General features: G+C 29.1%; 1 protein-coding gene across 1 annotated transcript in view; it reads right to left on the bottom strand.

The window, feature by feature from the left end:
• Window positions 1-221: 221 nt before the first annotated feature.
• Window positions 222-27,691, bottom strand: part of LOC136972774 (SIN3-HDAC complex-associated factor) — a 63,442-nt gene continuing 35,972 nt past the window's right edge. Inside the window, exons 4-5 of the mRNA XM_067267418.1 lie at window positions 24,128-24,365; window positions 222-5,246 (exon numbers count right to left, since the gene is read on the bottom strand). Of these exons, the coding sequence (XP_067123519.1) occupies window positions 4,985-5,246; window positions 24,128-24,365 (500 nt within the window). The 3' untranslated portion in view covers window positions 222-4,984. The remainder of the gene's footprint in view (window positions 5,247-24,127; window positions 24,366-27,691) is intronic.

Here is a 27,691-nt window from a genome sequence, read left to right as displayed (position 1 = left end):
GTACAAAAGTCAACAAGTTAACACGTAAATGGTGGTAGTGGTAGATCAATCTTACAGAAATGTCATCGTTACTCGTTATATATGCACAAGATTTGCGGTTCTCTGTCTACAAGGGTCATTTAGAACGCGTTTATGCATTGCTAAATGCATTAGCAGTCTGACATTAATCGCGTTTCTTCTCAATTTCAAAAATATTATAGAAATGAATGCACAACCTCATATGACAGGCATTACAAATTTTATTAAAAGTATTCCATGATTACTTACACTTGTCAATAAATAAAATTCTTTCCCCAGTCCTATTTTTGGACTTAAATCACACTTACCAATAGCGATGCGGATCTGAGAAAGTGTTCTCATTTAAATACATAAAATATTCACTGATACTCATCGATATATTTAAACATTTCCATACTTTTTGATATCGTATTCCTATACAAACATACACGTTTACAATACTTTTATGAAATACGTTCGATATACATTATTCTCGAAATGAGAACGTACTTTACACAGTCCACAGTTTCGAACAATTAGTATTAAGCCAGCACTGTAAGGCACTCGACACTAGTGCCACTCTCGTAAGGGAAAATTATGTGCACGTTTCCAAACATAGAACTGTTCTTTTTCACCCTGGGGAATAAAAAAAATCTCTTCTATTCAAGATGGCCAGCGATGATCTGTACTTAATTTACATGTAGCTGCTTTCTTGACTAGGATATTAAATACTGTAAAAAATGGCAGTGTTGAAATTGACTAGCTGGACCATCTATTGCTTATATTCTTTCGACGGTAGAGGAGAAATAATAGATTATTCCATATAGGATTATTATTAATAATCTTAAAAATACCAATTTATAATTATGAATTAATTAAAATTTGAAAATTAACCATATATATATATATAAACAACACATTAAAATATCAATGAATTTTTAACCAATTTAAAGCAAAAAATTACTTCTAATCAAATTACATAACTCGCAATATCACATCTAGCACAAGTGTGTTTGATAATTTTTGGGCCCCACATGGATGATATTCATTCTCCAACAATCTATACCATATTACACAATACCAAAAAAATATGATTCTTTACACAGTATTCGTACCAACCATTAGTTAACAAGACTATTTTACAAGTATTTGGAACAGATATATTTTGTAACTACTTAATGTACATAGCAATCCACAGTAAGATGTCTGCTACGGTTTTAAATTTCAAAGATATGGCATTAATGATGATAATAGTGATTGCTTAAAGATATTTCACCGGAGACTAGATTCGAAGTCTTTCGAGATTTTAAAAATAGCATAAATAGCAGTTTAATTATTTGAAACCCAAGAATGAAAATTATAACTTTTCTTAAAATTTATTCCCATTTGGGATTTGTAAATCATTTTCCATTCGTTACTATTACGTTATTCAAATTAAAAATTATTTTAATTTAATGGCATTGTTCACTCGTTGAAAAAAGTTCGAATCTAACTCCAAGTTCCTTAAAGAAAGACAGCACAAACATTGAATCTACACTATTTTGACAAACTTGAAATTGTTTGTCTAAAAAGGCATTCACTGACACTTCAAATGACCAACTGTGAAAGTCTTTCGGAAAGAGAATAAATATTGAGCTATAGAGGAATATGCACGATTCTGATACGACACTTTTACAAATACTAAATTACTGGAGAATAGATGAAAGGAAATTATAAAATTAAATGTGTGCTATTTAAGAAATATACTGCAAAACAGAGATTCTGTTTGATTTGAATATGCTCAATATCTTAGAAATGCAATAGTTTACTTCACTTCCAAGATTAAATCTTTAATAATCTTGCTCTCTTTTGTAGTATATTCATAGAAATATTCTCACTGCTTTTACATCGTAACAATTTTGTAAAGCATCTACAATTCTAAGCTAGAACAATTCTAAATATTAGATTTATTTAAGTGACAAACATTTTGGAAACAATTATTAAACCTAAGGTTTGGTAACAAAAATTTGCCAACAAATTCTTTGGAGTTTAAGAAATAATTTGATATTATTTATATTTGATACAATATATGTACTATTACGACAACACTAACTTTTAATCACCACCACATTTGAAGTAAAATATATTTTTTCTTTCTTTTCTTTTAGTAAAATATGTCTAATTGGATTACATATTACTAGCAATAAAAACATTTAATGATACCTTAAACAATCTGATCTACTTCACAGCAAAATTGAATAGTTAAATATTTTTCCAAAAGAGTTTGTGATTTTGTCGCACTATTCAATTTACCTTCAACACCAGAAAATTCTTAACAGTTGTTATCCACACACCAAGAACTTTTTAAAACCAGATTTGGCCTGACACATGACAAATTTTTAAGTTTTCATAACGAAAAAACTGAAAGCCATTGTATTATATAACATAATAAATTAAAACATTAAAAATATACATAATTTTTTATATAAGCCAAACAGTTTTCATATATTATATTATTTATAAACACTTATATACATACATGCACAGAAATAAATCCTTTACATAAAGAAATATTTATCACAATTTAAAACTTCTGTTGGCAAAATTTGTCAGCTCTACAGATATTTTTTTTTCTGAAATATTTCAAATTTTTTGACAAAAATATAAAGACAGTAATCCTTTCACTAAGAACCAGGTAATTGTCATTCTTGTTTATTTTAATTCATATATTAGCCAATAATATAAAAAAGTACTTTTATATAAATAAATAGCAGACATAATTATTTAAAAATAAATAAGAAATATTGCAAAATGTCAAATTTGATATATGCAATTAGACAAATCAAATAAATAAAATTGTGCTATTTAAAAACAATGTGTATATTATAGATTTTGTTTTTGATCAAATAGTTTTTAATGAAATGTCTTGCAAGATATTTTGACTAATATCGAAGATTCCAAATTTTAGTAACCACAATATCTTTCAATAGAGATTCAACATTATAGATTTTTTTTAACATTGTTTTACACATTAAAATATATTACAAATCACACTATATAACTTCATTCTGATTGCAGCCAATAAACTCAAAATTATACATGTAATAATTTATTTTGGAATAACCATTGCTGTGAAACACAGTTTCACAGACATTTACAATAAATGAATCATAACTCTTCAGGATATTTTATGAAAAGCTTTCATGCATTAGATGCACTTACACAAGAAAACTTCACAACCAAATATTGCAGTAAGAATTATGGAAAAAATAATTTAGAAATTCTCTCTCTCTCTCTCTCATTCTATAAAGCAAGCAGTTCTTGGAACCAATATATTTTTCATAAAGGACTCTATTATTGTGCATTTAAGAATAAAGTACACACATCAATCTTTCATCCTGAAATCCAACACAGTTACAAGTTTATAAAAGTTAAATATGAAGTTAACACTTCTCATACCCAAGCCCCAAAAATCCATTGTGATGTTAAAGAGGAAGATGTTTGATTTGCTTTTTTCTTTTGTATGTTTGAGCAGCAAACTTATTGGGGCACTTGTGGGAACAAACATAGTGATCTTACTACTATTTTTTAATTTTAATAGCAACGCCTGTCATCTAGCCAATGATAACAGCTTATATCTATAATATAAATAAATCTAATATCTTTCTATATTAACCATTTAATAATAAACAATTTAAACTATCAATATCAGGAAGTGCATGAATAATTCGTTTCTTTTTTCCTAGGATAACATTGCTAGTTTTAGACTAAAGAAGTGCATTATAAAAAAAGCATAGTTAACTAACAGCTAGACATTCTTTGTTATTACTTTGCTTATTCTAATGTTTGAAAAAAATTCTATATTTACTAAAGCCATTAATTTATTAAACCTCTACCTTTAAAATAAATTTTAAACAGTCATTCTAAAGTAACATGTTAAAAATTTCTGGTTAATAAATCAGAGTATATGAAACGGAAAAAACTAACACGTTTGATATTTTTACAACACAATCACAGGCTATAAGAATCAATTTGCTCGTCCAGAACAACATCCAAGTCCATTTTATCTCCATTAAAGCACATCGGAAACGATGGCAGTGAAATAGTTGATATTCTAGGAAAGTACATCTGTAATGTTATGGAATGTTATTAAAATTTTTCTTAATCAACATTTAATATAAACAGGTAGTAATTAGACATTTTTTATACAAACAGAACAACAGAAAAATATTTACGAATACTATTGTACATTTATATATAGATAAAAAAAGTTTTATACGATCATCGAGGAAATAACAAAACATCAAATAAAGATAACTATACAATATTTACCAAAATACTATAGCATAATACTGTATTAGAAAACATTCAAATTAATTCATTTCAATAAAACGATCACAGAATTATTTTGCTAAGCTACACAATATGGAAGCACAGAATTTGCATCACATACTTCCGAGCAGTGTAAAAAATGAAATCTTTCAATATAAGACTAATCTTGGGCAGTGATCAATGATAGAGAGGAGCAAATAAGATAAAAAGTTCATTAATGTTATATTTAACTTTCACTTTATTACAAAAATATTGCCATCTGTTTATATTGCAAGCAATGAAAAAGAATTTTGTAAGTATTTGAAATAGCAATATTTGTATATCATTTGCTTTGTTTTTACAGAAATATAATTTCATTTATTTTTAATTTTAAAATTTTATAAAAAGATGATATTATTATTGTTTAATGTCAAAATGATAATGTTTAATAAAAAAAAAAAGATAAAATAAATAATGGAAGAAAAGTTTCATTAAGAATCTTAATTTTCTTATAAAGTAGAAAAATACTATTAAGAATGTAATAAATAGTTGTATTAAAATCTCATTAAATAAAACAGAGTGAAAGTTCATAATACATACAAATATGTATGTATATACTTATATATATCTCTCTATATATATATAACATCAATGAACTTCCATTTTATAGAATTGAACTTCCTATAATAAAACAATGTTAATTAATATCAAACATTTCTTCATCTTCACTATGAGACTCGTTTTCATAATCATTATTCCATTCTTTTCCATTATTCAATTCATTTCTTGAATCCGAATGGAATGAAGCATGCAATCCACTAGATGATTTGATGTTATGTTTCAGAGTATTTCCTTCCTGAGTTGTATTATTGTTACATGTGCATGGATGAAGCAGCATTGGATAAATTAGGACTTCATTATTTGGTCCTCTGTATATGGTTCCACAACAGGTTTTCTCTCTAAAATAATTAAAAATGTTTAAATAACCCCATTAAACCTTTTTATTCATTAACAAATGTGATTTTAAAATGATTATATTCTAAGCCAACTTCTTTTTTGTACTTCTTCTAGTCATATTAATAAAGTCTTTCTATCTCTCTGATTATACAGATTTCAAATGATTTCAGAGAGATTCTAGAAGAGGACTTATTGTTAGTGAAGGTTGTATTTGGTGCTCCTATAAATATAGTATTTGGAGAGATGAAAAGTTTCAAATATTAGAGATTCTAACTTGTATTTAAACAAAATTGTTTTTATTAAAATATTAATGATAAAGTTTCCAAAAATTTTTAGCATTTCTAATTTTAAAGGTTATTACTCCAATAAAATAAATTTTTGTTTGAATATGCTATATTCTGTCAGAATTTATACACAATCTATTTACCAGGTATTTTTATTATGGAAATCTGATATTTAAAAAGATTAAACATTTCTATTAACTTAAACAGTTACAGTAGAGCATCGTTTATCTGAATCAATTGGGGACTGGGGTTGTTCAGATAACTGATTTTTCGAATAACCGATTGTGTACGAAAAAATATATTAACCTATCCGATGTTAAAATTTTTCTCCATTGCATGTCGCTTCATGTTGAATTTTTGTCAATTTTAAGCCTAATGAAAATTTTTATAATAATAATCTAGGATATTGTATCGTTAAAAATTATTTCTTTATTTTGTACAAACAAATGAATATATTGAAAAATATGAAAACAATAAAATTATACTTTAGAAGTTAATCTAGTATCAAAAACGTTCAATTCAGCACAACACAGTCTGACTGGAAAGCTTTCGGTTGACCGGCTTTTGGATAAACAATGCTCTACTGTATTTATGTTAGGGATTATCATACCAGTGAATATTAAATTAAATTTCTTAAATTTATTTTATATTTAAGTTTACAAAACAAAGAGATTTTATAATAATTAAATCAGTTAATGTTACCTATGGTAGTGAACATGGCAGCTCGTCTCTGATTCCAGCAAGGAAACAGTTGAACGCACGTTCTAACCTAACCTAACCTATTCTAATAAATTACCATAATTGTTGCCAACCAAATTATTAGAATAGAGGTAATTTATTAGAATAGGTTAAGTTAGATTAGAATGTGCATCCCCACTGTTTCAGAGACGAGCCGCCAACAGGTAACATTAACCATTCGCTACCACAGGTAACATTAACCATTAAATCTAATACGTATACACAATACACCCAAAATGCATTTCAGAATCTAAAATAGTCCCTCTTCACTTGGTCTTTCAATAAAGATCACAAGATAAAAATACATAAAAATTACATTAAAAGGCCAAAATAACCATGAAAACATCACAATTAAAAAACTGATGTTATCTCACAAGTGCGGTACAATAAATTCTTTTTCATGTTTTCTGTAACCAAGCCAGCCATAGAGAGTTCTACACACAATTAATTACAATCAGTTACAGACCACTTTAAATATCAAACAATAATGTAATGGACACAATACTTACAATGCTCTAAAGGATCAACTGAAACATTACACCAAATAAAAATAATATGCACTTTTAGAATCAAATCCCGGGGAAATAGTAGTCACAATACAAAAACTTACATATTTATACTCCATTTTACATCATCAGTTTACATCAATAATGTTTAGTTTTACTAATATAGCCATACCAACTCTCATCTATTTTTAAATCCAAATTATCACTAATTCTCTTTTCTTTTTTAATATTTATGCTTATTAATATTTGTTTCAAATTTTATTGCTTTTCTCAAATGTTTTTCTATTTCACATTCATTTAAATTACAGTGTTTTGCTACTGCTGAAGTTTGTGTATTATATTTTATTGCATTAATATGTTCTTTTATTTAAACCTTTAAACATTGCTTTGTCTCACCTACATATATCATTCTGTCATTGCAATTACAATTAAATTTATATGTAACATTATTTTTTTATAAATCATTTATCTCTCCATTTAAATTATTTGGACATATATGTTTTTGTATTTTATTATACTGATTAGGTACCAATTTTATATTAAATTCTCTAATTCATTTTTTATTTTTTTAATCATATTGTTTACATACTCATTACCATTATTATTAACATTATATTCAATATGTTTCAGCCAACCCTCCAGAAACTTTTTGGATAATGGTTTAATAAATAAATTTTTAAAATGTCGATAATTTGACTTTTCTTTTTATATTCTGAAGTAGTTCTATTTATAATTTTTTGTATAAAATTAATAAAAGTGTTTCTTTTTATAAACATAGGGGCATATGATTAAAAATCTATTACCTTATCAACATTACAAGATTGTTTATAGTTTTGTATTTGTAACAAGTTAGCATGTCTTGACACTGACACATCCAAAAAAGACAATTTATTGTTAATTTCATCTTCAATTTCAAATTTTATATTATTATCTAATTAATGTTATATATAAATTTAATTGTAATTGCAATGACAGAATGATATATGTAGGTGAGACAAAGCAATGTTTAAAGGTTTAAATAAAAGAACATATTAATGCAATAAAATATAATACACAAACTTCAGCAGTAGCAAAACACTGTAATTTAAATGAATGTGAAATAGAAAAACATTTGAGAAAAGCAATAAAATTTGAAACAAATATTAATAAGCATAAATATTATAAACATATTGAAATTTTAAAAGTTAAAAAAGAAAAGAGAATTAGTGATAATTTGGATTTAAAAATAGATGAGAGTTGGTATGGCTATATTAGTAAAACTAAACATTATTGATGTAAACTGATGATGTAAAATAAAGTATAAATATGTAAGTTTTTGTATTGTGACTACTATTTCCCCGGGATTTGATTCTAAAAGTGCATATTATTTTTATTTGGTGTAATGCAGTGGTCCCCAACCCTATGCCCGCGGGCACCATGGCGCCCGCCAATCGTTTTACGTGTGCCCGCCACTGTGCGACCACGATAAAAATAAAAATATTTCGGTTTTCAATAAAATGCTATGTAAAAGTTTTTTCACTTTGAATGATTAACCATTCAAAAGTAGAAATGGCGTCCAACACAGATGAAAGCACAAAGCGAAATGCGACTGATCTCTTTTTCCCCTGCGCCAAATCTGCACCAATTCAATTTCCCATACCTGAAATGAAGTAAAACTGTCCGTTCTGAATACCGTAAAATCAAAGTAGGAAAACGTGTAGGGCCCGTAACTTGGAGTGACCTAAAAATTTCAGCAGTCGTTAACTAAAAAAATGGTCAACAGCCATCCGTGTGTCAGAAGTAATCTCCGCCACGATATCTCTCGCACCATTTAGAAATATTCCTGGGTGACACAACGATATCCGCACCGGGTGTCACCCATGCTAATGTCACATTATATAAGATTTGTTTAGAAGCAACTTATTTAAATGGGGCCCCAATTTAAATTTTGTCTAGGGCCCGCTAGAGGCTTAATCCGGCGCTGTTAACTATGTCCAAATATAAAAATTCACCTTGAAAAAATAAATGGTGCCTGTCGTCCAGCCGGTATTCTAGAATGTGCTCTTAGGTACAAAAAGGTTGGGGACCCCTGGTGTAATGTTTCAGTTGATCCTTTAGAGCATTGTAAGTATTGTGTCCATTACATTATTGTTTGATATTTAAAGTGGTCTGTAACTGATTGTAATTAATTGTGTGTAGAATTCTCTATGGCTGGCTTGGTTACAGAAAACATGAAAAAGAATTTATTGTACGGCACTTGTGAGATAACATCAGTTTTTTAATTGTGATGTTTTCATGGTTATTTTGGCCTTTTAATGTAATTTTTATGTATTTTTATCTTGTGATCTTTATTGAAAGACCAAGTGAAGAGGGACTATTTTAGATTCTGAAATGCATTTTGGGTGTATTGTGTATACATATTAGATTTAATGGTTAATGTTACCTGTGGTAGCGAATGGTTAATGTTACCTGTTGGCGGCTCGTCTCTGAAACAGTGGGGATGCACATTCTAATCTAACCTAACCTATTCTAATAAATTACCCCTATTCTAATAATTTGGTTGGCAACAATTATGGTAATTTATTAGAATAGGTTAGGTTAGGTTAGAACGTGCGTTCAACTGTTTCCTTGCTGGAATCAGAGACGAGCTGCCATGTTCACTACCATGAAATGTTTAATGAAATTAAGGGCAAAAAACAATTTAAAAAGATATTTAATTTAATATTATATATGTAATTTTTTAATCAACAATTATCACACATGTTAATTGTTGATAATTAAACATTCATCTTATTTTATATATTATTAAATCTATATAATTAATCCAAATTATGCAATGTTAATATGATCAACTAAACTTAAACTTAAATTCAATATACAGTCAAATCTCTGAAGTTCTTCTCTAAACACAAACATCCACAGAGGATAAAAGGAGCAAATTGCCCTGGCCCTGAGGAAGTAGAAGCCCCATAACATTATTTTTTTATTTAATGCTTTACTTTGATATAATAATTTAATTTGCTAGGGCTCAATATGTATTGTGCCCCAAGTGCCCATTTACTCTGGATGGCCCTATCTCTAACATGCAAAGAAGTCCTAAAACACATTTGGATCAATCTTTTATTGGTAGACTATGACCTGTGTTCATAATTTTTCTTGATCTTTGGTGCATAATTTTGTTTAATTTGTTATTTCTCGTGACTAAACTAAGAACAAAATATTTCTATCACATCAGGATATAAAAATAAAAGCAAACTTATTATTAACTTTATTTAGAAAACTAAGTCAATTGTATCAATAGTAATAAAATATGAGGATAACAATCTCTGGAGTTTTAATTCTCAATTTTGTTATAATAGAATTTTACAATCAATAGAGAATTTTGAAATAATGACAATTCAATATATAATGAAGACCCATTTAAATTTGCATATTTTCAAAGAAAACTGCTAAAGAGAACAGCTGATTTGTTGAGAAAGATTAAGACAGCTTGCTTGAACAAAAATCCACCTAGTCAAAAATAATTTACAAGACATAGTTGTTGATGCCTTAGGCAGCAGAGAGATGTTTCTCTTGCAAAAGCTGCCTCAATTAAGAATTATTGATGGAGTAGGATATTTTTGCATTTTATCCAGTGGAGACGAAGTTGTGATTCTTCATAATAAATCTTCTTTGCATACCTCTGGAGAAACCAAGCAATATTTTCTTCAGAAATCACAGGAGTTGAAAACAATTTGCATTGCCACTGACAAGATATCAGTTAAGGCATCAGATGCCATTCTTATAATTCCTATTCTGTTGAGTATGTGAAACAGAGTTTTTCCCAATGCAGATCCAGAACTACTGCTGATCTATTGAAAGTGTTGTAGGTAGAGTGAGCAACAATTAAAAGAAGGAATTTCAAAAAATTTACAATTCCTGGTAAAACAATGTAAGATGATTGTTTAGGCTTAGCAGAAATATATAGATAAAATCAAAAGAATTCAGAGGAAAATAATGACACAGAAAGAAGTACGTAACTGCTATTATTGTAAAAATCCTCCAAATCCATATGGAACAATTTTTTAAATCTTATTCTTACAGTAATATTGACCATATGAAAAATTGGCTATTAATTTTATATCAATTATAAAATCAATAGTGAATTTTCATATCTTCAAAATACTGTAAAAATAAGATAAATAAAATAGAAAATTGTTTTCTTTTTTAGATATACGTATACGTACTTAACACCTTACTCTTGCCGAGAAAAAATAAATATATTTGCAACAAACAAACAAACGTTTTCAGCCTGCTTCACAGGCCATCTTCAGGCTTGGAATACATTTGAAATTAAAATTCCATCCATGGAATACAAAAATTCAAATTCAAAATTAAATAAGGTACAATCAAAATAAAATATTGAATAACTAACATAAAGCAAAAAATAACAAAAAATATATAAAAATGTAACAAATGAATACGTAAGCATTAATAAATGCAAATTTCTAAGACATACAATAAAACCACTATATTGATTGGTTAGAGCCCTTATTAAACTTCTTAACCATAAACTTCCATGCAGAGGGAAGACTATCTGCGTCCCTCGCATTAAGACAGCCTTCTTGTAATCTACTTCTAAAAATCTGCAACTTTTCCGCTGTCAAGGCTAATGATGGAGACGATAAAGGATTTATGATGGCCGCCTGATTCCATTTGACCGTAGCTCCTGGCGCTTGCGCCATTTGGGACAAAACTGTTGCATTAGACCCCTTTCTGATATTATAACTATGCTCCTTGATTCTAATTCCTAAACTTCTAGTGGTTACTCCGATGTAATCTTTTTTAACGCCCAATTGCATGTTTTCATACGGAATTTTATAAACTCCTGCTTTCTCTTCTGCCTTTATAACATCTTTATCATTCCTGAGGATTTTGTATAAATTAGGGGCCCTTTTTATAAGCATCTTCGAACTTTTTCTGTGTGCTATTTCTTTCATGACTGTATTCATACTTTCATTATATGTAAACTTTACAAATTTATTGGGAGCATTCTTAAAACATCCTTTCTTGATGTTGTGTTCATATTTCTTAATTATTCCTAGAATTGTACTTTTTTGGTAACCTAGGGTCCTGGCTACATTTATTATTCTATTTATTTCTTTCGTCCTGTCTTGTACTCTTTCGCAATACAAGACAGGACGAAAGAAATAAATAGAATAATAAATGTAGCCAGGACTCTAGGTTACCAAAAAAGTACAATTCTAGGAATAATTAAGAAATATGAACACAACATCAAGAAAGGATGTTTTAAGAATGCTCCCAATAAATTTGTAAAGTTTACATATAATGAAAGTATGAATACAGTCATGAAAGAAATAGCACACAGAAAAAGTTCGAAGATGCTTATAAAAAGGGCCCCTAATTTATACAAAATCCTCAGGAATGATAAAGATGTTATAAAGGCAGAAGAGAAAGCAGGAGTTTATAAAATTCCGTATGAAAACATGCAATTGGGCGTTAAAAAAGATTACATCGGAGTAACCACTAGAAGTTTAGGAATTAGAATCAAGGAGCATAGTTATAATATCAGAAAGGGGTCTAATGCAACAGTTTTGTCCCAAATGGCGCAAGCGCCAGGAGCTACGGTCAAATGGAATCAGGCGGCCATCATAAATCCTTTATCGTCTCCATCATTAGCCTTGACAGCGGAAAAGTTGCAGATTTTTAGAAGTAGATTACAAGAAGGCTGTCTTAATGCGAGGGACGCAGAAAGTCTTCCCTCTGCATGGAAGTTTATGGTTAAGAAGTTTAATAAGGGCTCTAACCAATCAATATAATGGTTTTATTGTATGTCTTAGAAATTTGCATTTATTAATGCTTACGTATTCATTTGTTACATTTTTATATATTTTTTGTTATTTTTTGCTTTATGTTAGTTATTCAATATTTTATTTTGATTGTACCTTATTTAATTTTGAATTTGAATTTTTGTATTCCATGGATGGAATTTTAATTTCAAATGTATTCCAAGCCTGAAGATGGCCTGTGAAGCAGGCTGAAAACGTTTGTTTGTTTGTTGCAAATAAATATATTTTTTCTCGGCAAGAGTAAGGTGTTAAGTACGTATACGTATATCTATAATGATTTGCTGAGTGCTTTATAATATTGTTTTCTTTTTTTCTGTTACAAATTTTTTCTAGGCATCTTTGGAATGTTTGAAACAACTAACTTTTTCTCTTGATATTCTATAGGACATTTATATTCAATAAAATTTTTTTTCAAAGTTTATATAGGCTAACTTTTCATTTTGTAATTGCTTAAATATGTTGAAAATAGTATATTTTACATTAGCGAGGTTGCGGCTGATGTTTTCATCTCTAGAACATGAACATTGAACATCTCTATCCTATAAGTGGCACTTGACGTTCATGTTTTAGAGATGAAAACTTCAGCCACAATCTCACTATTATATATTTAATTTGTACACAACAATCCAAATATTTAAAAATGTATTCTGAAAGTTCAATCAGAAAAAACTGATTTTTTCCAAACACACAAAATGCAATTATAACTGCTTGATTAAAATAACAAAAATTATTATGAAATGTTTCTGGTATCATTTTGGTCTTTTCAGTGTACGAGAAAAATTGAATATAAATTAATGAAATTGATTATTTACAAAGTAAAATCCAGTTATATGACAAAAATAGAGTAATAAAATGAATAAAAATAAGTAAAAACTAAAAAAGTTTAATAAAATTTAAAATTTGTTTATTAGCATGCTACATGAGAAAGTGAAATTGAATGATTAGTATTATATTAAAAATATATAAAATTTGATAAAACTTCAATAAAATCTTTGTTAGCTCTCTTGAATCCAAAAAGCAACTCCAAGTGCAATCTATAATGCAAGTATCACCATTGAGTATATGGAGACAATGGTTTAGGAAGTAGTGGAGATTGATTTGTTCAAAATTTTACAGATTAAAACAAGAGCTAAGTTTTAATTTGTCAACAACTGATAATTTGTTAACCTTTTTGCTTTCTCTAATTATTTGTTCTTGCTTTGCCCAAATTTTCCCCTACTTGTTTGTTTGAATTTGGGAGCAATTTCTCCAAAATATAATGATACACCCACGAGCAAACATGTGAATGTTTGCTTAAAAGCCATATGTATACTTGTTTTATAAATCAAAAGCAAGAGGTGAATAATTATGTAATTCTAGAATTAACACTGATTTGTCCTAAAATACCTTGGCTCATCCAATGCTCATTGCAATAAAAAAGATAAAGTTCTGTGAGCAAACATTATATCAATGGTCCTTAAATATCTTTATTTAAAAAATAACAAACTGATCCAGAAGAACTGATATAATAAAAACTACAAAGATTTTTAATTATATTAACTAAATAAACTTCAGCTTTGTCCTTATCTATAATCTCTTCCTTTGTAAAATAAAATTTGCATGATAGAAGGAAGTCTGAGAGAATAAGCTAATTTAAACAACTTTGAGAAAAAGTTTTATTGTAAACACTAAATATTTATCTGAATAGGATAGATTACATTATAAAGATTATTATCTTGAAATATATTTCATTGGTCAAAAGCATTTAAGTATTAATAACTTCATAACCATAATTTCCTGCAAATAACACAGGTTATCTGTCAATTTAAATTTGCAATTAAGACCACACCCAACAGTTTTTCCTTCATCTAAATTTACTATGTTGAAGCAAATAAAAGCTTGTTTTTCTGAAATATAGATTAACTATTTGCCAACATTCCCTTGTATATACTAGTTTAAATCTGATTGTACTGTACAAGAAATAAAATAGTTAAATAATTACAGTCATCAATAAAACCATAAACAATATATACTGTTTGAAAGTCAAAACAATTTATAATATAGAATTTATTCTGAGTTATATTTTTTAAATAAGATAAATATTTATTATACAGTAGCCCATCATTATATCGCTCATTTGGATATCTCACGTTATTTTTTTGTCTTCCAAATCAAAACTTCAGTTATATCACATCATCTGATACATCACTATTTCGTTTGTATCCCCTACATGTGTGATCTGATGAGTGACTACTGTATTTTTATTTTTATCTTTCTCTTAATTTGTTTTCCATTTTATTTTCATATTATGATAATTATTATAATTATTTTTTGCATTTGTTTATTTCTCTTAATTACAGGTTACCTGAAAGACAGTAGCCATATGATATATATATATATATATATATATATATATACAGTAGAGCATCGATTATCCGACTTAATTGGGGACTGGGGTTGGTCGGATAACTGAAAAGTATGAAAAAATACATTATTAGTATAGTGTATTAAACCTGGTTTAAATACTAGCCCCCCTTTCATGGTCGAGCCAGTGCTGCCAGCTAAAACATGCAAAAATTTAAGAAAAATAATATTAAAGTAGCCAAGACAACCAAATATTGTAGCGCCACATCACTAGCGGAAATTTGAATTTGCCGACTAGAACATGGTCAGTTAACCGATAAATCGGTTAATCGGGGGTCGGATAATCGATGCTCTACCTGTATATATATATATATATATCAAATATTGATACTTTATATAATATACATACATGCAGAAGATTTAAGCTATATGAATGAAATAAATTAATGTTTTTGAACTTCACATGAAATGATGTTTATGAATTGCAATATAAATATCAGCAAGTCCTTACTTAATGTTTCTTTTTTCATTATTTTGTTACAACATTGTTGAGGAAAGATACAAGAGCATTTGTAATCATTTACAATTATTTTTGTTGATCTTTATAAACAGTAAAATTGATTCTATAAGGTGGAAAATATATGCTGGAGGCTGCAAACACAATCCAAAAAATAATGTTGAGTAAATTTTTTTTAAGTCTGATAATATAATTTACATTCTTTATGTGCATTCTTTTAATACAACTATAGGTTCATATAACAATAATACACCAGACATCATTTAATGTCAAAGTAAATAAACATGCCCTGTTTGCATTTACCATTTTAAATTTATAGAGAACATACTACAGGTTCATTTCAATCACCAATTGTTTGTTTTTGAACTAAATGATTATATGATGTGCTCTTTACAACTTTTACTTTGAAAAAATTCTTTATTACTCATCTTTACCATTCTCAGTGATGAGGATTTAGCTCTCCTCCTCATACCACCCATCACCACTATGACCACAGTCACTCACCAATTCCCAAAACTGGATAAATAATTATCTTACGTGTTTTCATTAATAAATATGATAAATAACACAAAATACCATACGAAAAAAATCTAGTAAAAAATCAAAAATATGTTATGCTATGAGTATGCCAACAAACATCAGTAAATATTCTCAAATATAAACTGACAGTTCAGACACTCATGAAACCTTTAAAAACAGCAAGAACAATTTAATTACAAATGTTTTCAGTCATTTTTAAAGAATACAAAAATCAACTTAGTGAAAATAGAATATGAAGGAAAATTTTGTGAATGTAGAATAATGGTTGGTTTAAATTAAAAAAATAAATAATACAATAAAATAAAATTACCAATAAACACAGATAAGTAATGAAAAAATAAACAATATAAATAAAAATTAAATTACATATAAGTAAGCAATGTATTTCTGTTCTGTCAACTGTACTCACACATGTCTCAGGCATATAACAGTTTGTCCTGCGACGGCCGGATGGCCGAGCGGTAAAGGTGGCAGCCTACCGCTCTGGGGGACCCGGGATCGAATCCGAACGGGTCGAATAATCCCCAGGAATTTTTCGGGGGGTGGTCCGTTCGGATATGTCGGGCCCCGTCCCTCACCACCCGGTCGCCCCATTGTGGGCCTGGCCGAACCCATAATGGGCCTACTAAAAGAGGCCCTCTTAGTGCCCACAGGGCGGAAAGAGTTAAAAAAAAAAAAAAAAAAAAAAAAACAGTTTGTCCTGCATCCACCATTCTTGGTAGAAATCACAATTATATAATTTTATTATTATTAAAAAAACACTTTATTCACTTCTTACAAAAAATGAAAAACGTTGTGTAAAATTGATTACGAATATAAAAAATTTTTTATGATTTTATTTAAATAAGAAAAAGACTTGTTTTAAAAATTTAATTTTCTTAAAGTGAAGAGGTGGGAAATTCAAAATAATTTAAACGAAATAAATCATGAACCCTGTGATAAAGAGAAATCACTTATTGCATGCTAGTTCTGGTACAGCATGGACCCATTCAAGGTCATTAGATTTCTTCCCAATCCCCTGAAACTTATAATGGGAGCAATGAAATTTTCACAGGGGAAATTAGGTCGTTGGTGATGAAAATTTTTGAAACCAGACTTTAACTCTACGGAGATATTTTGATATACTTCCAAAAAATGTGGCTTTTCAAAATTCCGTGTGCCAACTGAAAATGAAAATTTGCAGTTAGAGAGAAGACATGTCATAGATCATCAATCCATCAAAATTAGCAGGATTATCATCTCTCCACATACTGTATGTAGCCAACAGCAAAGAATACAATGAATAAAAAATACATGAATTGCATGCAGTTTGCTGCACAGTCCAAAACCTCCTGTACATGATATCATGTAAGCTGACTGACAGTTCTTTGCCCCACCCCACAGCATCAACTGACTGCAAAGGGTTAACCAGATGTTGCACAGGTCAAAAAATTGGGGGTTTGTGTATAGAGACACAATCACAATCATTTAAGGCATGAATCTGTCTTTGAATTATTAGAAGAAGGGTAAGATGCAAATGAATAAGGCAAGCAGTGCACTCAAAGTACTCACATTGCAGTTGACACACTTGGCTTTCTTGAGCTCTCTATACAATCTTTTCTTATTCCTTTTGAATTTTTCTTTCCAATGATATATGTTTCTTACATTTCTGTTCATAACAACTATTAACCTTAATTTTAAATCCAGCTTAATATTAAAATATTAAGCTTTCTATATCTGAAGCAGATCTATTATTAGATCAAAAATGTTTTTCAAACTTGAATTAAAGCTTGTTGGATTTAAAATTAAGGTTAATAGGTGTGTGTTGCAAACAATTCATCCAGCATTTGTATCATAATTTCTGTTCCTATTTCCTTTGCAATTTTTCCAACATTATGAAAATTTTCTTCAACTCTGCACAATTATCAGCTTATGACTACAAATTCTATTTTATTGGTTATTATTGCTAAATAATATTTTATTTTAGATCCTGTCATTCTGTACAAATCGACACCAATTTCATCATCCTATCTCTTTGTGATCAAAAGTTACACTGTCCAAACACTGTGCAGCATTGCTATTTTCAGTGTTCATGTGTAACTGCTACACTACTCCCTCACAGCTGCACACCCCACTACCCACCATTTTAAATATGGACATGAACCCCTCTATCCAACAAATTTAAATCATTAGATTCTCATTTATAGTTTATGAGATATAAGAGTGACAAATCTTGCCATTTTCTTGCTCTCTCCAGTTTTCATAGATGATCTATACCAAACTGAATTTAAAGATGCAGCAGATGGATTCTGCAATATTTGTGAATTCCCTGACTTTTGATGCCATTCCCTGCTAAAAATCTTATTGCCCGATTTTCCAGATCTGCACAGACACTGTCCATATGAATTGTAGGTGACCTTGTTTTATATACTACAGGCCTTATTTGATGCCCCATCTTGTATCTTTTCGCAAATGCAAAAATTTATAAGATGGAGAAACAATACTTTTTATATATTTCATTCAATTTAAAACACACATTCTGTCAGTTTATATTTGAGAATAAATGATGGTGTTTGTTGTAGACAAAAGAAAACATTCATAGCATAAAATATGTTTGGATTTTACTGGTTTCTTAGTGTTTTTGTGTTATTTGTTGCATATATAACCAGTGAATTGTGGTTAATATAATAAACATGATAAGTATAAATCACATTTATTTCAATCTTTTATATTAGAGAAATTTTAGGTCATCATTTAAAAGTTTAGTGATGTTTTTGTGACCAAAAATATGCCATAGAAACTTAACTCTTGTTTATGTCATTTAGCCTTTGGTAAAATTGATTTTATTTTTTTGTTGTTTCATTTAGTGTTGCAGTTTCCAAGAACCTATTGATGATGCTTAGTGAAGACTTGCTGTATAAAAATGTTTTAACTAATTTTACTAATCAAAATTTAACAAGCTAGTAATTAATTCTAATTTTAATTATTACAATTATTATTAATTCTATTATTGCAAGTATATTTTCTAAAACCTACATTAATAATTAATTGTATAACAATATAATCTATCTTCATAAAAAAAATTATTAAATTTATATAATTAAGTTTAACATTTAATATACTTCTGCAATTCAATGATACTGATTTATTATATTATATATCAATGTAATTATTTTTTGTTATATGTCTTATATAAACATATACATACATGATGCATATCCAGAATGTAAGTTCTGATGGACTATTAAAAGCAAACAACAATTTAGTTTCAAATCATGCTTATTGCAAAGGGATGTAAATATCTTACACTACTTTTTGACATAGTTTCAATTATTAGTAAGTCACTTGTCATAGTGAGGCACCAAATTTTGTATTCCCACATCATAAAATTATACTACCTTCAATGCAAACCAGGGCTTCTTTGATGGTTTTCTCTTCTAAGACTTCAGTCAATGCACTCAGATTGCATATGTATACAATGCATTAGTGATAGGGAGGAAGCTCAAGAGTAGAATTAGAGAGAAAAGGAACCAACATTATGGAGAGAACAGCAGAATGGGAAAAACAAAACAAAATGGAATTTATTCCAACTAAAACAATAGGAATAGTCCTCAGTTGCCCAGGTGTTCCACATCTTTTTAAAAGAGTACCAAGCATAAAACTTAAAAATCGTTCTATAAAGATACAACAAATAAAATATCTCTGAGGGACACTCAACCATAAACTTCTCTGAGTCAAACATACAGAAACAGTTACCAAACATATAGAATTCATCTTTCAATCCTTTTCAAAAATAACTAAGAGCACCTGGTGCCTGAACTCTGAGGCTATGAGTTCTATATATAATTTAATTTTCATGCCGATCATAACAAATGCATGCCTAGCTTGGGAGGAAGCAGTCTCAAAAACATAAAAAGCAGAAACTCCTGGTAGCCCAAAGGTAAACTCTTCTTATACTTACAAAGGCTTATAGAACATCTCCCACAAAAAGCCTGGTTCTCTTAGGGAAACCACTCTAAGAGAACCAGGCTTTAATGGACACAGTTATTACATTCATCGCACAAAAATGGACTCAAACGTAGACAAAATTTTATTAAAGGAATAAACAAGTACAGGGCAGAAGACTTTGAACAACAAATCCCCCTTTAACATCCCAAATCTGGGAGAAAAAGTATATTTTCAAGAACAACCATTTAAAGAAAACAGAATGTATATACATAGGCTTACCATAATATTTTTTTCTCAAACCTGGACAATTTTGAGAAAATACTCAACACAAAAAAACTCAAAATACTCACAACTTTATTTTCTGTTGTGAGTATTTTCTCAAAATTGCCTACTAGGATAAGTACCTATGATTGAAAAGGCTATATAAAAAGTTAACAAAAAACAATGAGTTAAAAGCAATTTTTAATAACTCATCTGAACCTACCTTATTATTAAAAACTTATTAATATTTATCACAAGTGTGAACTTTCTTTAAAAATTCTTTGTCACTTAAATTGGTACCTTTAAAATATGACAATATATTTAAGGAAGTTCCTATTGCTACTAAGCTTGCCTTATGTTTCACACGTTTCAAGTGATTTTTAATGTCCGAACACCCACGAGTACTAAAAATTCTAAAAAATACAGTTCTTATTTCACTTCCTCAATATGATCACAGAGTTTTTTCAAAAATGGATAAACCTTTTTTCAATCATCAGTAAACACATATTTTTTGGAATTTTGGAGATTAAATTAATTTAATGTACAATACAAAATAATCGCAAATGCCAACTAGCAATTTGAACGCGACTAAGACAGAACATGCGCAACAATAACATGACCAGTGTAAGTGTTGTAAACTCTAATTGAAACAAAATATCTAAAAAATGAAATAAAAGTATATGGCTCTCATAGGCTATGTGCTATTATAAATTCTGTGAAAAAATATCTGGATGAAAAAATAAAACATCTAAACAACGTACTTCACTGTATTTTACGGACTGTAAGACACACTTTTTTCTTCGAAAAGTTGCTTCCAAAATTCAGGTGCGTCTTATAGGTATTTTAAAAAAAAACTGCCTAAAAATTAAGGTGCGTCTTATAGTCTGTAAAATATGGTAAATGTACTTAGATCTAGATACAAAATATTTAGATTGGCAACAGTGACTGTAACAGAAGAGATTATTTAGTTGCCAAATCACCATTTTATGCAAGGCTACACTATTTTTACTTCTTGTATGTTTGGCAATTTTAAAACTTAACCCAATAACTGGGACAAAATGACAAACTGGCAGGGACCACATCATCAAACCAGGACAATTCCGGTCAAAATGGGACATCTGGTAAGCCTATGTATACAGACAGTTAAAAATTCAAGATTATATGTTTTGTCATTTATGAAAATGGAAAAGAAACCAAGAACAACCAAATAAAGTTGTACAAAGATTGTAATGTTATACAAGCCAAAATTCTAGCTATTGACACAGTGAAAAAATATTGACACAGAGAAAAAAATAAATTCTCTAACTCAAGGATTAACTTGTTTTCAGATAGTAGAGCAGTAATTTTTACAATATTAAACAAAGAAACACACTCAATTACTAACAAAATTAACAGGCTTCTACAAGCTTCAAATGACGACTACTCACTGAACTGGATAAAAGCACATAAAGGAGATGTGGGAAACACAAGAGCTAATGGAGCTTGCCAAATTAGCAGTGCTTGATGAAAACAGAAAAACTCCAATGGCTCAAAGTTAACCACCACACAAGGCAGTTTCTTACAAACCATGGATATTTTAATAGATATCTCCATCACTTTGGACTCTCAGAAAATAATAATGTGTACCATCTGAACTCACAGATGGAAGTGAACATTATCATTTAGACTGCTTAATAGTAGAACAAGAAAAAATAGAACTTAAAATTGTTCTGCAAAAAAAAGGAATTGACTGGCCTTGACCATGAAATATTTTGCTGGAAGAAGAGGAAACATTTCAAAAGTTTAAGAAACTTATTCATAATTACTACAAGAGAATAGAAGTATACAGAATGCTGACCCAATCCTAGGAAAGCCATCTAGGGAACACAGAACTGAAACAAAAATCTTCGATTAGACTTTGTTTTGACGAAAAGCAACATCTTCTCTAATAAAACACAAACTTGTTTATCAGCACTCTTTATTCTTTTGTTAGACATTTGTAAATCACCTTTATATTGTTATTACCTAGTTGTGCTCAGCAGTACTGGGTATGTACAGTTTGTACCACAAATAAAAGATTGACTGATTGTGGAAACTGATTAAGAAGGAACTTTTTCAAATGGAGGAACAAATGGAAATCACTTGGTGCTAGGCTGGGGTTATAGGGATTATTCCCATGATGTGCCACTGTGCTGTGTATCAGTGTTTGTTTTGTTATTAATTTGTCTGTAAAAGAGTTTTCATTGTTTGTAAATAATTTATTTTGTTGTTTTCATAGTGTACATGTTTTGTATCATTTGAATCTATGTGCTTTGGCTGCGAGTTTCTGTTTTAATGTATCAATCTATTCTATAATGTGTGTGTTGTGATGTTCATGTTTTGTGTGTGTTTTTATTTTCTTGAAAATGTTTTTGAGCTGTTTCTTTAATTCAGGTGTTATGTTGTTTTTAGTGTATTGTGTCAGCCTGCCTAATTGCTGTCTAATGTCTAATGTCATTTATTTGTGTTTCTATTATTATTATTAGCGGATGGGCCCGGCATTGTTTGGGCAAAAGTAACGATAGCGAAGATTAAGATTATTACGTTATAGTCAATCTTACCCATTTTCACAGAATGCAAGAATTGGGTCCCCCTGTTTCCAGACTAATTAGAGAATTTTTAGATGGGTCTAAAAACATCTTCAATTTCCCGCAAAAACGAAAAAAACTGCATCTGCGTCTTGCACATCGCTTTCTCTTAACAATTCCATTGTTACGTAACACTTTTATTGTTGACACTTCCATTGTTGTTGGAAGTGTTAAGCCTTATTCCTGTCCCTCTCCCCCGTGGGGAGGAATTTCGAAAAATCCCTTCTTAGTGTGCGTTCTCGTGACATACCCTAACTGTGTACCAAATTTCAACCTTCAACTCCTTACCGTTTGGGCTCTGTGTTGATTATTATTATTATCAACTCGTCTCGATTATATATATAGATTATTAATACAGTTGGATTCTTACTGAGATATAATATGGTTAATTAATTATTAATTATCCATATTATAACCAAATAAGAATCTGGTTTTTGCTTTAATATAGTTTTTAATATTTTATTAAAATGCAAGTTCTTCCAAAAAAGAAGAATGTCAATCCTTAGCAAATATAGTAGTAATATAAAATGTACTAAAGACAATAAGATAACAAAATTCAGGTGTACCCCAGGTTGCAACCATCAATGTTAAAACAAACCACAAATACAACCATCTTTATAATTGTATTCCTGCCATGATCTGACTTATCCATCTCCACCAAGAAGACTGTTCCAATAGCTTGTCCAGCCCTTGTCCATTCTAAGTGCTGCCATTTGTCACTTTTGCATCATGTATCCAGGTGTCTTGACAAACACCAAAAATGTCTGAGTTTTAAAAAAAGTGACAAATCATCAATAATTAATTATTTTTTTTAATGATATAACCGATTTTATAACCAACAAACGGAAACAGTCTGATAATTTAATTAGCAAGTCATTTATAACAACATTCCAGAGTAGGGGTCCAGATACTGAGTCTTCAGGACAGCTTTCATTTAGGGGGCATGTTTTTTAAACAAAGCCCAATCTAAGCTCAGCTGTTTTGTCTTTTAATAAATCCTTGAGCAAGTAAAAAACATTCTTTGGTACTTTGGTATCTCTGATAAGTTTTAAAACTGAGGGCTACCATGCATTGTCAAAAGCACTTTTGATATCTAGAAATATTAACAGACAACAACTTTTTTTTCTCTTTCCTTGCTACAAAATATCACACAATTTAACAAGGGCATCCTCTGTAGAATTCTGGGGTGAAAAACCATATTGGTCATTGCTCAAACACTTTCTTCAAATAAAAAAATTGTGAGAGAAATGACAATTCATTTGATGGAATGCATTATGTACTGTACATAACCTGAGGTATGCCTGTATATTTAAAAAAGACAAACAAAACTTACTTTTGCCAATAAGTAGTATCAATGAATGAAAAATTGAGTGTGTTTTGAAAGACTTTTAATTTATCCAATTTTTGAGGATTATTGCATTTCCTTTTCTGCAATGGTTTTTCTTTTTCCAGTTCTTCATCCTGTTCTTCAATTATACCAGAATCCTCAGAATAGTTACTTGGAGAAGGACTAGGTGCTTGACTATGTGACAGTGACAGATTTGATGACTCTGATAAACTATCATCACAAACTGAAAATATTGAAATAAGTTTTGAAATTAAATGAAAATGTAAAATCAATCTTTATCATCATTTCATTCAAAATATAAAATAATAATTTCACTTTTTTTCATTTTATCGTAATGCACAGATACTGTACATATAGTCTATAATAAAATTAAAAATTTCTTTTCCATCTAATTGGATGGTACTTAGTAACAATAAGAAATATTATTGTTTAGTTCAAACAAAAATTGCAAAATGGGAATTTTATACTAAAAATAAAAAAACTGAAATTAGTTCTATAGAGAAAGTAGAACCTTTGAAACAAGGCCGAATTCATACTGGAATAATTGGTTCTAGTTTGATGACCCAAATTCCAGTGTTTATGGCCAGATCATCCAACATGAGGACAAACCATTCACATTTCTGTCCAGCAGTGGCATTACAAAAAGTCAATATTGCTTCTAACAGTTAGAAGTGTATTCCAATCATAATCATTTAAATAACACCACAAAACCTTCAAAAAATTATTTAATAATCTATAACCAGCTTTGTGAAGATTCAGAATCATAATTAAGTTTTATAGAATATTTTAAGAAAAATGATGTTTTGTTAGTTGCAAAATCCTGCAAAAAGTTATTAGCTGCAAAATCCGTTACTATGTTAATTGTAACATCCAGAAAACTAAAAGGTTTTTTGTTGACAAAAATTATTATTTGATAGTTTATATAATCTGCTTATATTTAGTAAATATTAAACAATTCAAACTTTTGAAAACAATTAGGATCAATAAGTGATTTAGTTTGTAATATAAGTTTGGTATATTTGAACAAAAAATTATCTAACAAATTGAAATAAATATTAAAGCTGATAATATGATAGAAATTAAATCAACAATACTTAGAATTAGAAAAATAGCTATGGTCAACCTGTTTGTGTATTGTTTTTCAAGAAAACTGAGAAAAATATCACAAAATAAACTATATCAGTAAAATTATTTTTGAATTTCTTTTAGAGTGAATACACTAATCACAAAAATATGGCATGGCACAAATTAACACTGTAAAGTGAATTTGTACATGTAATTTTTAACAAAGAAGTACAATTTACTATAATATAATATGTTTGAACAAACAATAAATGCAAAGAAGAAGCAAAATAGTGCAAAATTAAGTCATGTACTAAAAAGTACTAAAAATCTTACCAAGTTTTTGTTTCTTTTTTTTTGAGAAAGCATTTTCACACATTGATGTTACATACTGATATAATCTGCTGAAACTCCATTCCATTCATATGAAAGAATAGTCATTCAAAAAGTTAGCTCCCACTGATAGTAAATAGTGAAAATGAACAAGAAACCAGAAAGTGAGTTTTGTTCACTTAGAAAATTAGTGTGAACATGGACATGGAAAACATGGAAAGCAAAATTTTTCAGTGTTGAATTGGAGGAATGATTTGATAAACAGAAAATTTTATTGGAAACAGTATCAGTTGTTACATATTATTCATCATTTTTTGCATTTGCTAGCAATTTGCTGTCACTGTGAACTAAGTTGAAATGAATACATAATTTGTCTTTCTACTTTTATTTAAATAAATGCTTAAAATTTTTTCACTTTAACACAAGTGAAAAACTGCTTTAGAGTGCTGAAAAATATAATGTTTAAGTACAAAATCATACAAATGAAAAAATGTATAACTGAATGGTTTTATAGTGGAGAAAGTACTGTGCAAATATGTTTTGCATGGTACTTTCTCTTTTACAAAACACATTACATAAAATATACAACTAAGAAATACATAAATGGAGTTCAACTGTACCAAACTGCTCATTTATGAAAATATTCATAAATTGTCCAAAACATTCATTTCGGGAATGAGATCTATGACAAATAACATATTTCTTGAATTAAGTAAGTTTATTTGATAAAGTCATCCTATGTATTTTCATGCAAATCCTTACATGTAAGAAAGCTCATGATAATATTGCATATTTTTGTATTTTCAATACTATATACCTGCAGTTTCCAATCTTTTCTAGCCAATGAAAGCAAACTTGAAACACTAGGGAAATGACTGGACGCTGTTCCTTAAAAAAATCAACATGCCAACACATTTGAAATATAAAATAATGGTATGCTTACATATACAGGACTGTTGAGTCAATTGGTAGGATTGGTAAAAAAAACAAGAATCTGACTGCAACTCCTTTTTTATGTACTTTATATTAACTTCTTAATAGAAGCATTAACCTCCTATCTTGCATTGCAGAAGGCTCCTATAATGAAGATCATATTTTATGACAATTCCTCTACTTCATGATCTTTCTTTGTATTCAGTAATTATTATTGATTTTCTTTCAGAAATTTATATTCAAATATATTCTGTGTTAGCTAATTCTAAATTTTTATTGCCAAACGACCAATACAAAATGGCTATGACAACTCTGGTTAAATCTAATGTTTTTGAATACTTTACTATAACTACAGCTGGAAAATGAATGTCAGTGTTTGGTTGATGATGATGATGATAGTGATGATAATAAAACCCTCTGAGAAAAGACAAGTACTTTCAGTTTTGATAGTGATGTTTGATGATTCACTTTAAAAAAGTGATTAAAAGGTAGTCTGAAGATTCTCTTGATAGTAATGAAATGCCATTCTGGGTTAATGTAATCAAAGTATATTTTAAATTACTATTTAGCAATAGGAATCTGAGTCACTCTTTCTGAAATTTTATGAGTCAGAGTTGAAGTCAGGAGGACTTTGTCTACAATTCCACAACTCTGTACTGTACATGAGAAAAAAAACTGGAACAATATATCAAAAACTTTACAAAACACTTTTTTCCTCCAGAGCCTTCATTAAGTTTCACAATCCAAACATGGAATGTTCTGTATAATAAGCATTTTGAACTAATACATTCTAGAAAAAAATCTAGATTCAATGATTTCATATAATGCCAAACTCTACCAGATTATCCATCAGGTTATTTTAAGGCTAAGATAAATAATTAAACAGAAATAAATTTGATTAGAGGTAGGCAGTTTGTTCTGATAATGTATTTTAAATGCTAAAAAGAAGCTTAAATTAAATGCTCATTACTAGCAAAACTCATTTAAACTAATGTGACTATTGAGCAATATAACAGAAAACATCTATCTTAGGGCATAATATGACATGCTCATGATTTCCCAATTGTTGTTTTGGTCTGAAAATGGAAGACTCAGAAATTATCACATTATATTTGAACAAGTATACTTAAAAAGGTGTATCTTACAATCAAAGAAATACAATGTATTTAAAATCTTATGTACTATATTTGTAAGGTTGCCAACTAGAGAAAAATCTCTTTG

Source organism: Centruroides vittatus, unplaced genomic scaffold, assembly GCF_030686945.1.
Source record: "Centruroides vittatus isolate TY-2023 unplaced genomic scaffold, ASM3068694v2 contig_301, whole genome shotgun sequence".
Taxonomy (NCBI): domain Eukaryota; kingdom Metazoa; phylum Arthropoda; class Arachnida; order Scorpiones; family Buthidae; genus Centruroides; species Centruroides vittatus.
This window is presented reverse-complemented; position numbering and strand designations above follow the sequence as displayed.